Below are 16,263 nucleotides of genomic sequence, written 5' to 3' on the forward strand. Positions count from 1 at the left end.
TTTAATTTCATTTAATTTTATTTTCTGGCTACATCATTGGTGATAGATGGCCACTGCTGTAGTATGCTATAGCAGTTTTTCTCTGCATTACCCAGATATACAGGCAAAGATGTGACAAAAGTGGATAGAAGTGTTATATATTTTTTAAATAGCTTCATAACAAACATGTAATTCCATAAATATTTAAGAGATTTAAATTTAAGGATGCTGCAGTTTTACAATCACTTAAGTCACACTGGGTTAAACTGTCAACCCAAAGCCCCAAATGTGAATATAAATGCAAAATGCAAATGTTACAGTGTGCTGGGCTCTGTTTGACTGACAGGTGAGAGCAGTGAGGGAAGCAGCAGTGATAAGGCCTGCTGGAGGATTGGGCTCAAGGTAGCCTGGGACATCCACACACCTGGCCTGATGCTGCCGCTGGAGTCTGGAGACTGCTATTACATGAGAGGTACAGACGTTTGTACATAAACGCACTCAGAGCTACACACATGCACATGTAAACATGTTGCTCGCACAGCTTAACCGCATTCGCCACTATGTCTGACTTTGGAGGGAGGAACACTTTCATTACCCCATGTTTTAGTGTTACTTGTCCCCAATGACCCATGCCAGCAGGATGCACTTCACTCTCACTTTCATGCTCTGTCCTTTTCTTCTAATTCTCTCTGCAGGAAAAACAGAGCTGAGACATGCGTGTGTATGTGCAGAGAGGTTACTTGGCTTGAAAAGCGAGCTTTAAGGTTCCATGAAATTGTGTGCATTAGAGAGGTTAAGAAACCCAAATGTTATTTTTTGAAGTCCTGTGACCCATTCCTGACTATGTCTCTATGGGGAGAACAGACAGCAAGCCACAGGGGTGTAAATCATAGCTTAATGCTTTTGGCTGCAGCAGACACCTCCACCCTCCTCTTTTTGGTCCCACGGGTCTTTCCAAGCTTTCTCATATTTTCTGAGCGCAAGGACATTTATCCACATCACAACAGAGCTTGTGTTCAGCTGGACAAGAAGTTAGCGCCCCTTATAAAATGGCAGATTTATTATTTTATAGAGGCACTTTGCTTTCTTAAGTATATAAAGCTGCAGTTTTAAGGTGGTCCTTATTTCATCTGCATGATGTATTACCGTACTTTGTGTATTTTAAATAAGTGACTAATTCATGTAGTTTGGAACTAAGAGTAGAGAAAGTAAATAATTTAACTGATATACATTAGAACTACAACACTGTGCTCAACATTTACATCAAATAAATACAGGTATTTAGATGCTGTCATTCACTCTTTTCTATATTTTTTTAATACTTTTTAATTTTTACTTTTTAAATGAAAGATTACCATCTCTTTACACCCGCAGAACAAGGTGGTATGAATAACTTACTTATGTACTGCACATATGTCACAAATCAGATTTACAACTAACTACAAATGAAGTAAAGCAGCTCTTACTTTTATGTGTTTTTTTTTTAAAAAAACAGCGTGCTTTGATAATAATATTGTTGTTCGTAAGCCTTTAGGCCTCCAATTTCACAATTCTATAGTGGGGATAAAAAGGAAAAAGAAAAAGCACTGTAAAATATTTTCTCCAAACTGGTCGACAACTGTTGTGGATTGCTTTTATATAAATAAAACAAAAATCTAGTTTTTACTCTATCTGCCCCTTCACATCTTTATAAAACAACTGTTTCTAAAACAGGTGTTTTATAAACTAGTTATTCATAGTGTCAGTGGTAAAGTGTAGTTACTGTTTGCCACTACCTTGATAATAGCAAGGTGTTTTCTATAGCTGCACGCACATATGTACCACATGTGTCTGATTTTCCAGTTTAAAGTTGAATCAGATTACCTGTCTACTGTATCAATGTAATTTTAGAACATCGTCAGTCTTTTCAAATGGACCACTAAAAAGTAAGCAATAGGAAGGTTTTAATGAATTCCTGACATTGACTCTTTGAAGATGCTATGTTTTCATCTGAGAGCAACGATGTCTGTACCTAATATTCAGTCTGACAGGGCTTGAAGCCGACCTCTTTTAGCTGGATAAGATTTACAATAGAACAGTCAGTTTCAGGCCAGCTATGATAATAGAGTGATGGGCTGTTGTGCAGACCATTCTAATGGGACTTGACTGTCGCGGATCAGTGGGGATTTATGCTCCACTTGGTGAGTACGCCCTTGAGAGGCCAACTGCTGCACGACGATAGCAGCTCACAGAGTCCTCGGCAGTCTGTGGCTTTGTCGGCCTACCTGATTTAAATGCTTGGCACAATGCACAAACACAGCCATATGGAGAAAAAAACCCAAACAAACTTACAATTATTTCGTTCTTCAATAGAAAAGATTTGTTCTATATACAGTACACAATTTTGTGTCCTAAAATACTCATAGAAGTTTTCCTGCACAACATTATTTTTACATACTAAAATCCTAAAACTAAACCAATCGCGAGACAAACAAGTCTTGTAAGACATGAAACACACACACAAACTCTATATTTTGTCACTGAATCTTAAGTTTTTCATGATTTTTTTTTTTTTTTTTTTGGGTGGCAACCGACGCATGTACGAATAAAAAACTGGATGTTTCACCTCGCCATGTCAAGCACACTCGCGTACACACAGGCAGAGTGGCCAGTGTTAAACCAAGTGTTAAGATATATTGTACCAGTGTTTTGGTGACATACACCGTATGATAAGTAGTTTTGTGGTATTAAAAGAAAACTACAATGGTGTATAACCACAGACACCGTAATGTATTTTCAGCACCATTTGTCGGCGGCTGGCCCTTTTGAACTGCTAATGTCTGAGCTGCTGGAGGCAAATTGAATCACCATCATTTCCACCCAAATGGAATTTCAGTGGTTAAAAAAGAACAATGCAAGTCTTGACACCGGGCCTGTTCAATAATCTGATTTCCAGCTCCCAATGCACAGGGGGACTGGAGAAAAGACTTGACCCAATATATTTAAAAGCCTGCTTCCTGGAAAAGGAGGACAAGTGGCAGCAGGCACAGGGGTTGAAAGAAAGATAAATATTTATTACAGTTATTGAGTTTGCCTCTACTCCCTCCTGATCCCACTGACGCATCAGACGCGCCAAGAAAAGAGCAGATTGATGGAGATAATTTGTTATTGGATATAAACAGTTTTAAAGACGCAGAGTAATTCTGCCCAGAGACCTAATCCTTCACAATCTCATCAGGGTGAAGAAAACACCGGCAAGTTGTTTTGTTTGTCACCATCTTTTTTTTTTCTCCCACCAAACAATAATATCTTCCTCCCAAAGCATTTGGCTGTTTGACTTTCAAATCACAGGCATTAGCCGGTGTACTCTTGCTCAAGGCGGGTGTAAATATGCACATGTGCTGTGAATGACAGCTCTGTCATGGCTAAATTAATTATTGTTATGAGGCAAATAATGGCAGAGCTGAGAAACATCTATACACACAAAGAAACACATGGAGGGATACACAAGAAACAGCAGTAAGGCCTCTTTGTAAAGCTTGTGTGATATTGGACAAATGTTTGTTGGTATGGCTCTTCCATCTTGACAGATTGAGCTCGATCTGGTTTTGTTTGGTAATTAAAATTATACTACAATGCTGCTCACTCTATTTGATTCGTCGGTACTGGACCCAGCGCAATCTGTCTGAGAATATAAGATGATGTAGTTGTCATGTTTCTTCACTCTCCTTCTTTCCTGTGTTTTCTGTCATAATCTTTTCCTTTTATGCTGCTTTCTATTCTTTATTTTAATTATTAAAAAACACAACATCAGTATGGGATGAACATTCAGTTCTGATGTGAGCTCTTGTTTACTCTTCGCTGCTCTTTTGATAACTCTCATTGGTAATGTCGTTGTGTTTTGATAGTTTTCTCTTAACTGTATTTACCAGATGACCTGAACAGTACCCACCAGCACTGTGTCCTAGCTGGAGACACTGCACGCTTCAGCTCCACACACAGAGTGGCTGAGGTGAGAAGTCAGAGAACAGATTAAACTCTGTTCTGAATCGCTTCGTAAAATGCTGTATGGTCTACCGACAGCCTCCTGTGGAATTAATAAGGAATGCTGCTATGCTGTTTTATTGAAAGACTCTATAAAAAGTTAATAAGTAAATAATATTCAACATTGTATGCTGAAGAACTTTGTTGTCCTCTTACGACCCTTTTACTGAGAAATAAAACAGAAAAACAAATGGTCTTTCTCTGCAGGGTATGACGATGTAAGTAAAGCCACTGCAATATATCCAAACATACTACAAAATGTTTTTAAAAAAAAATCATCTGCTAAGGAAAAATGTGCATTCCCTGGCTGGTTAGTGAGTGGTTGCTAGTAGCTACTAGTTGAAATTGGTCTCAAAGATGCGATGCTGCACCAAAAACCTTTATGCAATTCGTTGTTGTTTGCTGCAGTCCTGATTGGTGTGGAAACTTGGAAAAGTAGAAGGCAAAACAGAAAACATAGATTGTTTACTGCAATTAAAACATTGCAAGGAGATCAAATTTACTTTGAAAGCAAATGGTCTTCGGTGCAACACCGTCTTTGAAACAGCCAGCAACCTTCTATTACAGCCACAGTAGTGAAAACGGTGAATGTGGTGTGATAGGAATTATAGTTACAGCATTCAGTGAACTTGCACTTTTTTTGCCATTTAAATGGTTGCTTCAAAGACAGGGACCAGGTCTGTGATCGCTTGCAATAAGTTACCATCTTCCAGGCAACTTTTGTGTGTCATGACTGATAAATTGGCAATACTCCGTCTGCTATCAGTCTGTCATCACTTTGCGAGTGAATGGGTTCACGTTACATGCAATCTGTTTGTGATAGCAAGGCGATTAACTGTGATTAAAACTGTGGCAAAAATAACAAATCTCTTACTGTCTGTTTCAAATCTGTCTACATGTGCATAAATTAACATTAAAGAGAAATTCACAAGAACTACTTAAAGTCCAGCCAAAGTTTTTAAACAGAAATTCTTCTGCAAATAGTGATGCAGTCGTGCAGGATGAGGTGGTGAACATACATAAAATAATGTTAATTTCCTCTGATTCCACATAGAAGTTAGGCTAGTATGTTAGCATGTTAAACCACCTGCCTGACATTGTGTAGGTCCTACTCGTGCTGTCAAAGCACCTATTGCCCATTAGAGAACCAACATCTAGGAAACAGGTTTTCCTTGGCCCAGGATGCCCATAGGATATCCTTTGGGTTTTATAGGTTGGGGTCATGGAATGTGCATGTTCCAGCGAAGCCCATGGACTTACTTGTATTAGGATGTGATCAGTTTTTAGGTCACACCAATGCCTTGGGTTCTTACTGATGTTTCTCAAGCTGTTGAGCAATCCAGCTAGGGCAAATTGTCAAGCTGGGGGAGGCTGCATGCCATTAGAAAATGCCTTTGGCATTGGGATGTGTACTTGTTCTGCAACTCTCTGTAGGTGCTTCATTTAGAAGCAGTGTCCTTATGAATTTTCCCAACAGAACATTGCACTTTAACAGATAGTTTACCTGTTCTGTCTGTGGTTTTAATATTAGCAAGTAGACAGCTTATTAGTTGGGTAGTTTGACCGGTATATGCATATTTTCTAGGCATGCACCTAGGTTAAATGTATAGAATTTCTCACAAGCACTGCAGTTACGCTCTGTTTGTAACACAGTCTGTGTTGTTCCGATCAGTGTTCCAGTGGAACCCTGACCTACATCCAGTCACGTTGCCAGGAGGCCCTGTCCAACCTGCACACTGACCCCGACACAGGATCCCATAGGCTTGTGGCTCTGCTGCCGGCAACACTACAGGACTGTGAGGAGATTCACAATGAGGTGGGGAGATGGTGGTGTGTGTTCACATGAATGTGCATATGTATGTACACGTGTGTCTGTGATATGTGTGTTATGCACATTGGACCATTCTTCGATTTTATTTGCGTTTTTTACATATAGTTTTAATAGCATTGTTAAGCTAGCGTAGATGAGCTGTATGCACCACATCTGAATCAGTTTTATAAATCTGACTTCACTTTTAGGGCCTTCTGAGACTACTTAATGTGAATATGTGCCAAGAGTTTAGACAATAGGATTCCAGTCTTAAGTTTTAAAGACTATTCCTTTACTTTTTTTAAGAGTTCATGGCCCTCCTAGCACAATCTGAATTGTTCCATCTGGTCACAAAAAAAAACAATTAAGAACCATCTGCAAATATGACAAGATTTTTCAAGACAGTATCACAGAAAGTATTGTGGAAATACAATGAAACCATTATCCATGATTAATAACAGTTTGTTTATTTATTTATTTTGCTTTTGCATTGTATAGACTTGTGCACCTGTGGACAGAGTCTGGTGAACATACATTTAATGAAGCCCTTTGGTTGACCTTGTGTTCTTTGATGGGACAATCACCCTACGTAACTTTACGTTATCAGTGCGTTATATCTTTCCATGTCAGTCTCCCAATGAGCCAAATGATGTCAAAAACATGACAACAAAAACGACAAAACACATTCCAACAAAAACTGATGAAAAGCAAATATGACAAAGAGGAAAATCGTGTGCTTTAAACCTTTTTTAAACATTTTAATTCTGGTGGATTCTGGTTGATTCCATTTTATCTGCATTATGAGACTTGTGTACCATACTGGAAGTAATCTAATAGCAGGTTAAACATCTGTACATGGCAGGATGGACGCTTGCCAGCTTACCACCTTCTACGTACCTTGTTGTCTCTGCTCAGGGAAATGGTTGCAATATAAAATCCAGGTTGTTTTCATTTGTCCTGGCCTGTGATGGATCGTACAGCAATAGCTTCTCCATATGTTTTTCTAAAAGATGGAGCCAGGCCCCTCTCCACTCCTTAACCCCTTTTTATACAGAACAATGAGTGATGCTGGCTTGGGATATGGAGGGATAGAGGGGAGGTCAAAAAAGAGGAACACGAGTGGCTGTCTGCAGAGCCACCAGCATACTGTGTTCACTTGCTGCAGGCCAGCAGTTAATATATCACTTCACCTCTCCCTCTTTACACCCTTTGGCCCAAAGTTCACATCCAAGCTGACACTAGCACCCAGACCCCTTAGCAGGATACCATGACAGATGAGTCTGACGTAAGGTTGTTTAAAGGTTGTGACAATATTAATTATTCAGCAGAGCCAAACAATAGCGCTGTCTGGTTTGGGAGAACTGCTGTGCTAGTTGAGTTAGCAACTGCTAGTTTCTTGCTTGTGGCACAGGATTACTAAACATTGGTTTATTCGGGAAAACAGCGCACTATTTATAAAAGAGCAGGTGTGTGTGTGAGTATTTAAGTAAGGAGGGGTACTCTCGGGGGCTCAAGCCTACCCTACCTGGCATTCTCAATGATCGATGTGGCCATTTGTTTGGAGTTGCACACGAGAGCAGAACACCCACTTAAATGATGTATTGTTGGTGGAGTTATTTATGATCGCGGCCCAGTTTGGCTCTTGGTGGGTGCATATTGCGCAGGTCGTGTTTGACATGGGCGACTGAGGAGTGAACAAGCCTGAGACACGCAGGCAGCCTGACCTGAGCTGTGCCTTATGGGCCTTTCCTTAAAAAGTGCTAAACAGCAAGCTAGCACTGGCTGACATTCCAGGGATATTGTGCAATGTGGTGCAAGGAGGTGGAGGTTGACATTTGTCACAGGGTGTGGGCCCAGTTTGACGAAGATGAAGTAGAGCATCTGCCATCGCTGTCAGCATTTGGGGGGTCAGTCGGGATAGCTAATTGAAGTAAAAATTGAATGGAGACAGAGATGGAAATAAAGAAAAATTTCCCACCTGTGTGTTTGGTCCCTCTCACTGTCTCCTTTTAATCTCACCTCCTGTTTTAGGTGGCGGAGGTAGGCTAACACAGCATCACCGCACCTTCCCCATGTGCAGGTTTGGCTTTGAAATGCTAATCCCAGACGCAAATGTCTTGTCTCATTTAAAGCCACTGTGTCACTTCCCAGGTGGGTGTGTGACAGAGTGCCCTGAGGGACCCCCTCTAATGATGCTAGTCCCCCCACAGTAAATATTGATGGGGGGTGGGGAGGTTCCCACAAGCTTTGGCAGAAAGTGAACTGTACGGAAGTAGTTGTGTGTGACCTTCTGATGTTCTGTTTTCATGGCCAAAATGTCTCCACAGGCTGCTTCAGTGTTGGCTTTGCTTTAAAACACCTTTCTTAAAAGGGCTTACAATGAGAATGTCAAAGTAATCTTATTAATAAGTACTCAAATCATTTTTTTTGTAACAGATCAGTTTATTGTGGTTTGTACATTTTTATCTCTGCTGTTATTTTTACTTGCATTACCTTTACTGCTTGTTAACATTGTTTCAAATTATTCATCGTATTGGTTGATTTAATGGGTTATTTAATTTCTCTTTGCTTTGGTTTTATTAAAAAAATACTACATTAATAAGACAAATCTATCCATAAAAGTCAACATTTTATGGAAAGTATATCATTTATTTGTTTAAAACCCTGCTTTCAAAAAATTTGGGACAGTGTGTAAAATGTCAATTAAAAGAATTGTCTCTTAATTTAAGCCCTGTACTTAACTGAAAATTTACAAAGGTTTCAAACTGAATTTCTATGATCAATTGTATTACGATTTACCAGCTTGGACAAATCGTCTCTTTCAGGCCTTCAAGTTGTACAAAAATGCTGCGACCAGACGATTAACATGAACAGATTTTAGGATTCGAAGATGACTATTTCTTTTATCTTTAGTCTGAGAGGAAAGAAGTGACAAACACTATTTTGAAGATAGAATGTTATGAGAAAAAGCCTCTATAATTTATGAGTAGTCATTTTAGAAAACCTGACCATTACTAAGTTTTTTTTTTTCTACCTGTAGGGTGAAAGTAAAACATATATGGCAATCTGTGCGTTATAACCTAGACTGTGTGCGACTACTCTGGCAAATGTGTGATGAGTGTAAATTGCGTTCCTAGTTGCTCACCGGTAACCAGGCTTATATGTGGGGAGATCAGGAAAGGTAAACAGAGGACGGCAGAGTGGGATCGATCACACTCTCATCAGTTCTCACCTCAGGGCCCAGCCCAGAAATTGATTGGACCCGCTCAGGGACTACCGTGAAGGTGTGGAAAAAAAAAATGTACCTCATTAAATCGGGGGGAAAAAAGGGGCTACTTGGCTTTAACTCCAGAGTTGCCATGGTGGGAGGCCGGTCAACTAATGTGCAGCTAATGTGTAGTTGGTGTGTCCATCACCTGGACAGATGACAGCGACTGCCTCAGGGGAGTCACTAACTCCCCTCTCACTCCCCCACGCCATCTCATAGAAAAACTAGGCCTAACAACCACTCTCTCTTTCGCACACACTTTCGATCTGTCTACCTGAATAGGTGGCATTTAGTCATAGTTCCCTACTTGGTAACTCTCAGCTGGGTAGCTAGCCTCCAAATGCCACATAGCCAGCACTCCTCAGTAGCTTTAGATGGTGTGCTTTGTGGCTTCCACTGGCCTGCGCAGCAGGGGACTGGCTGCCATGTCAGCTCAAAGTGGAGACACAGGTTGGTTTCTTCTCACTAAAGGACAGGCAGACAATCAGAGGGATAGAAGGATGGACAGACTGTGTGAAAAGGACGTCCGATATCGGCTCGTGTGGCTTTGTTGTGTGTTTGAGCTGTAGTGATCGAAGGGGAGTGGATTTGGATTGTGTTGAAGGGACCATAAAGGATGACATTTCTTTGAAGGGTGGGTTGTATGGAGTGACTGAGAGGCTGCTGAGCAGTGCCACTGGCTGTGTATTCTCCCTGACATGCCCCAGTCCTTGCATGTCATCCCCACTGTGATCAGAGCCTTTTTCCAGGACAGAATCCTCTCAAGTTGTTTGTGTAAATAATTTTTGCCCTTTGTTTTTGGGCGACTGTATGGAAGATGTCTTGCCTCATTTTGCAGAGCAGTAACCACTAAAAAATGTCACCAATTGCAGGATGTTTTAAGTTCAGTGTTCAAACTTTCCAGTGGCCCTTATTAGAAGAGTTTAGGATATTGGGAACTTAATTTGAGTTTAAAACTATTCGTTTTTTTGTTGTAAAAACAAACTCAGTTTAGGGAAACGTCCTTTAGACACATATAATTCATGTTAATGTTGCTACTGCTAATAAAGTTAGTTTAATGTAAGAGTCATGTGACTCTTGGTCACATGACTCTTACGAAGCTTCGTAATTTAAAGTGTTTGTTGAATTGCTGCACTCAAAGATGGGAAAATCTAAGAGTTTCAAGAGTGAAAAATTAGAACTAGAGATTGAAGATAATCAACGTTCCTTTTTCACGACAGCTGGTAAATCCTTATATAAAGTTACTATAAATGTTGGATTGTGGAAGTTATATGGATTCCAACACTGTGAGGTGTGAAGACAGGACAGGGAAGTTCTTGCTGAATCTATACTTGCTTTTGCCTGTGATACACTTGCAGGTTTAATAATGCAGTACAAGTATAATTCATTCTTCTTGATTCTAATTGCGAATATACTTTGAAACAAAACTTTATGCCATATTTTCTGACAGTCTTTTGCTCAGTTGCAGGCCTGTTCAAACTTTTGTGCTAGAGAGAAAGTTACAGTGGATGTCGCTCAAAATAAAACTCAAACTGAAGACGGGTCTCCGTGACTTTTTAGTCAGTGCAGTGCGTAGTTATATATATGAACGTAATTTGTCAAAGTTGGATGACAATTTTGGATCACCCAAATTATAGTTTTATTTCATGGGAGCGCTCAGCTGGAATAAATGTGCTTTAAATTTATTTCGATGACTGTTCATAGCTGTAAAAGAGCTCTTCTTGCCTAATGCTCTGTTAGAAGAACAATAAACAAACTACTTTTCAGAAAAGGAACAATGGCTCTCGTCATGCTATTTTATATGCGTTTCCATTGTATGAAACTGCGTTTTGTGTTGTACAGTTGTCTACGTCAACATGAAATGGAGCGTGCATTGTTTTCAGTGGATGATGCTTTGTAGAATGTTTTGGGGGAGGGAAGCTCAGCGTCTCACATTTACGTTGGTGGCAGTTGGGGCAATCTTTGACATTCACATTTACGTTGGCGATTGTATACGCATTAACAAAGACGCTCACGCATTTATGCAGACAGATACTTGCAAGGGCACAAATGCACTGATGCGCATACAGTTCAGGTACGAACACACAAACACGGAAAGACACACTTGGAAATAGAAAGGCTACACCTGGCTACGTGAAGCATCCGTGCGAGGATTAAATCAGCACTTCAAAAGAGCAGGAAACAAAAACACTCCCAGCGGAGGAGAGGGGAGCGGCTTGGCAGTAAAGACTGTCATCTCCAGACGGAGCAGGAGAGGAGGGGATGGAGGGAAGAGAATGAGGAAAGGAAGGAGAGGGCGGAGTTTTCAGGTGTGCTCAATGGAAGGTGTGTGCGTGTGTGAGCAGACATACAGTAGGCTTGTTTGTGTCTAAATTGTTTTGAGGGTGTGATTGTACTTAAAGACATGACCAATGTTTGTACTATTTGTGGTAGGATTTCTTTGTATTTACGTGTCAAAAATGAGTGAATGTGCTTTGAAACTATTTTGTCACAAACAGAATGTGCAACAATTCAAAGATGGAATTAGCAAGTATGATTTCAAGGGAATGTGTCGTTTTCTTCCAGTGCAAAATCATGTCCAATTTAATTTCTTACAAGGGACGAATAATTTTTTTTGTATTTGTAAAAGCATTCATATAATTTCACACTCTGACAAGTAAATGTATCTAAACAGAAAAGTCAGTGTTCTACTTAGAGATGTACTTAGTGAAAAGAACAGGGAAAGGAATGCATATATAATCTATGTAAATATCAGATGAAAGTTGTCTCTCTGAACAACCTTTTTGTTTTACGTGTGTTTGTGTGTGAAGGTGGAGTTTGAGTGGCTGCGGCAGTACTGGTTTCAGGGCCAGCGTTATGCTCGGTTCTGCAGCTGGTGGACCAGACCGATGGAGCAGCTGGAGAAGGACTGGAAGCTCATGGAGACCATGGTGAGACTGCTCGGACACACTGCTAGTCACATGACAGCTTTGCTCACTGGTTTCCCGACTTTTACTGCATTTGGCATCAACTCATTGTCACACAGATTACTTACTAAGACTTTGATGGTTAAATAAAATCTGTCTAAATTTAAGTTTGTAGGCTGTTTACCATAAAATCTTTTTGTGCGAGTTTAGCTTTCTAGGTTTTACACTCATGATATTTCTTTTCTGGGACATAGATGAAAACAGTTAGTAGGTTTAGTTTAAGTATTTTCCTTATATTAAAAATATGTAATAATGTATATTAAAACACTACTACTATTGTTTTATAGGTAACACCCTCAAAATATAGGAATACAAATAAAAAGGAGAGCATTTATCCAAAATGTGAGGAGTTTCTTTGCTAGTGTAGTAAGGCTGTCACACAAAAATACGTCTTTCAACTAAATGCTCAACACGCCTCTACTTGTGCTTCTTACACAAACTACACAAGTGATCTGCTGTCCAATAATACCCCTCACCAGAGAGGGTGTGTTTAAAATTACATGGTATATTGTCTATCGTCTTACCATGCCACACTATTAAGGATGTGTCAAGTGTTTAATCGTAGCCTCACAGAATTTTTATGGGAGCGGAACGTGGGTGCGTAGCTATTAGTTAGACACCACTGTAAAGGAATCACTTAGTAATGTCAGACTCATAATTAAGTCACCTTAGTCACAGCTCTGTTCTGTAAATTCTCTGTGTGCCGCAGACATACTCACACTGTAGACACACAGCGCGGAAAGCCACACAGTCATATGCTTGGTCTCGCTTTTGGTATACCCCCACAAGTTCTATGCAGTCCCACTCTCATAGCTGGATTTCAAAGAGTGCGTGCACATGTATGTATATGTGTGTGTGTGTGTGTTTAACACCCAGACACGAGAAGCAGCAGGGGGCACTCTTGTATCACTGTAGCAGCATCGCAGGGAACGAGAGAGCTGTGCTCCTCTTTTCCTCTGTGCTCTCCCTCGCTCTCTGTCTCTTTATGTCTCTCACCCACTCCTGCTGTCTCTGGGAGCTCTCTGTCTCTGTCAGTGTTGAGCGCTGAGCAGTAATCACATCTAATGCTCAGGCGGGGATAAAGACTGGAGCTGGAGGAGAACAGTGCCGCTGCTGCTCAGCTCTAGTCATAGTCTCTTTTTCCTCCTCTCTCTCACACAGTTGAACAGCCTGGCAGAGGGTGGGTGGGGGCGTTAGTAGACAGGGGCTAAACTCATCTAGAGCTTTACCTCCGTGCCCAGATGAAGTGTGTGATTTGGACCTGTGTTTAGAAAAGGGCATCAGTGAAATGTGAGGTCTTTCTCCCTCTCTGTTCCTCTGTCTCCATGTCTCTTTAATGGGCAAGTGAACCATGTCCACTATGCATTTTAGAAAAAAATATGTGTGACCAAATATGGATTTCCGCCATGTCGTTGGAACTTAATGTCAGTTTTTATGCAATGCGGGGAAAAAAGTAAACCAGTTGTTTTTAGAAAAATATAAAAAGCTAAATCAACAAAATGCAATAATTAAAATAAGGTAATAATACATGTGTAACAATAAATGCATGGGTATTTTAAATATCACAAATTACATTAACACGAGTTCATTAGAACATTAATTTTACAGATTAAATACTTTGGCGCCAAATTGAATTAATCACAGTGTCACATCACACAAAAGCAAGTATGTCTTCTGCAGGGATGCATATTGAACCCGTGCAAAAAATAATACACTAGTGAATGCATAAAGGTAATGATTCACTATTGTGATGAAAGACAACATTATTGCTCTTGCCAGCAATATTTACATACATGCATCGACCTCTGATATGCTGATGAAAAGCACTTTATAGATGTGACTTATAGATTTTCCTTTCGGTGGTTTTGAAAGCTGTGGCTTTTCTGCCGTTAGATTAAAACACATTTCTCTAAATTACTTTGAGTTATTTAAATTATGTGGGTTCCCCTCACATTTCTTTATTGCATATATTTTACACTTTGAAGCTGGCAATTGACAGCGTAGTATAATTTAGTGAAATACAAGTGACCTACTGTGTGCAGACGCTGTTTACCATGTATTTACTTAGATTTTTCTCTTGCCTGCAGAGTATATATTAATACAGGATTATTTTTGTCAAATTTGATATTACCATGGGTGTTTTAGAATAGCAAATATATGTCTCTTTAAATAGGGTTTATAAAATGACACTGTATTGTTTTATACACTGTGCTGAGCAATAAAGCGGCGCATTGTTTTATCCTGCTAAAACAGCAATACAAACAGCCAGCCTTCCCCTCTTTATTGTCATATTTAGCACACACTGTCGTGGGATGCGCTGGGCTATGTATGTGTTTGTTAGTCTGTATGAAGAATATTGCAATATGGGGTGACTAGCTCCTGTTTATGGATACTGTCTCTCCCTGGGGCTCCCTCTCTGCTCCTCAGCCTGTTGTCATGCAAATGCTCATCCTTCCATTTGAATGACATTCTGATAAAATACATAAATAAATAAATAAAGACCCGAAACAAAACAAGTCCACTCTTTTTGGTGCCTCATGAATTCACGTGGTTCCTTGATAGAAACAAAGAATCCGCCTCTTCTAGCATGGCTATGTGAATGAACGGCAAAACTATATTATGCGTGTATGTTGGAAGGTGTGGCTGTACGTAAGGTAAAAGGTTGTTTCGGCAGCATGGAAGAAGGGCATTAACTTAAAGGTTTTACATTCCCCTGTGATCCAGGGTGCCGAAGTCCGTTTAGACCTGGCTCGCAGCCTTGTGTTCCCCCAGGACTCTGCTATCATGGCTATCATACAATAGTGACATTTCCTTAAACTAGCAACAATGAATAGCTTCCATCTGAGTGACAATAGACAGAGAGTCTTGGCTTTATGCAGAATATTTTAAATACCGGTGTGGTATTTTTTTTTATCTTTTCTCTTTTCACTGTGGGGGAGAAGCGACAGCGAGCCCACGAGCATATCTTTTTTCCCTGTCCTGTGTGCGCGTGTGTGTGTTTGCGTGTATGTGTGAGCCATTGATGTTAATGTATGCACTCGGCATGACTTTAATTGATTTAGCAGCTCTGCTTGCACAGTACAGCTTTTTCCCTAATTTGTCACTTTCCTGACTTCTGTGGCTGCTCATCTCACAACTTCAAAAGCCACCGGATGCAAAGAGATTTCAATGCACTCCGTCTTCTCTCTCTCTCTCTCCCTTTCTTTCTTTCTCTTGTTCTCTCTCGCTCCCGCTACCTTGCTGTATTTCTCTCTTTCTCACACTTTCTCCCTCATTTGACAGAAGAACGAGCCTTGTAGATGGAAATCTTTTCAACACATATCAAGGAAATTAATCTGCTTTCATAATAAACGGGATCCATTCAGTTGAATACATTTGTATACTTCAAGATGTACAAAACAGGAAGTGGTATCGGGGCCATGTCTTCCTCTGCACCGTTCACCCAGCCTGTCAGTCCCTGTTTTTCAATGGTTTGGTCACACACATACAGTACGTGCGTATATATATTTATATATATACTCTCTTTTTTTTCCTCCCTGTGTCACAAAATTTGCTTTCTTTGATTTATAATGGAGGCTGGCTTTTGCATGCATGTGTATGCTTATGAGCCGAGATGCGCTTGGCGACCATTTCTTTTTCTCCCCTCACTGTAATAGCAGTCTTTGGAAACAATCTGGGCAGCCGAGGAGGGCTGCACTGCAATCATACAGAACCTGGCCTGGTCGCCATCAGTAGCTGATTAGGTTATTGAGCAAACGTGCTGAGGAGGGGTTGGAGAATGAGGGATGCGGGAGAGGGGGAGGTAGCAAAAAAAAAACTGCTGGTAGTGTGTGTGCGTGTGGGGGGAGCAAGAGTGGAGGGGTCAATGTAAATGTTATTGCTGTGTGAGCTCATTTGATCAAAGTCCTGGAAAGGTTAAGCGAATCCAATCTGGTTTTGTATGGCAGAGTGGAGACACAGGCGCTAGGGAAGAAACCCCCAGGACGGAGAATGGATTATCATATTGGCGCTGAAGTAGCAGGGGCCTCCGACGGACAGTTTACTCTGCCCGTAATGCGTTTAGACAGCAATTGGCCTTAATAACCTTTATTGACTTCAGCGGGTCAGTGCCAAGAATCTAATTATCAAAGTGTATCAATTTCATTGGAGTTTAGAGTTGCACCGCTCAAAATAATTATTTTAAGGTCGGCCCGGGGCAATTAATCCCCTCTCCACTT

The 16,263-nt window shown here is 40.5% G+C and overlaps 1 protein-coding gene across 2 annotated transcripts in view; it reads left to right on the plus strand.

The window, feature by feature from the left end:
* The window catches only part of fto (FTO alpha-ketoglutarate dependent dioxygenase), a 114,033-nt gene that overhangs the window by 24,542 nt on the left and 73,228 nt on the right, over positions 1–16,263 (plus strand). For both annotated transcript variants that reach the window (XM_087849587.1, XM_006779790.3), the window contains exons 4-7: positions 326–451; positions 3,891–3,970; positions 5,675–5,818; positions 11,891–12,010. In XM_087849587.1, coding sequence (XP_087705713.1) covers positions 326–451; positions 3,891–3,970; positions 5,675–5,818; positions 11,891–12,010 — 470 coding nt within the window. The remainder of the gene's footprint in view (positions 1–325; positions 452–3,890; positions 3,971–5,674; positions 5,819–11,890; positions 12,011–16,263) is intronic.

Source organism: Neolamprologus brichardi, chromosome 1, assembly GCF_056152115.1.
Source record: "Neolamprologus brichardi isolate AB-2024 chromosome 1, ASM5615211v1, whole genome shotgun sequence".
Classification (NCBI taxonomy): domain Eukaryota; kingdom Metazoa; phylum Chordata; class Actinopteri; order Cichliformes; family Cichlidae; genus Neolamprologus; species Neolamprologus brichardi.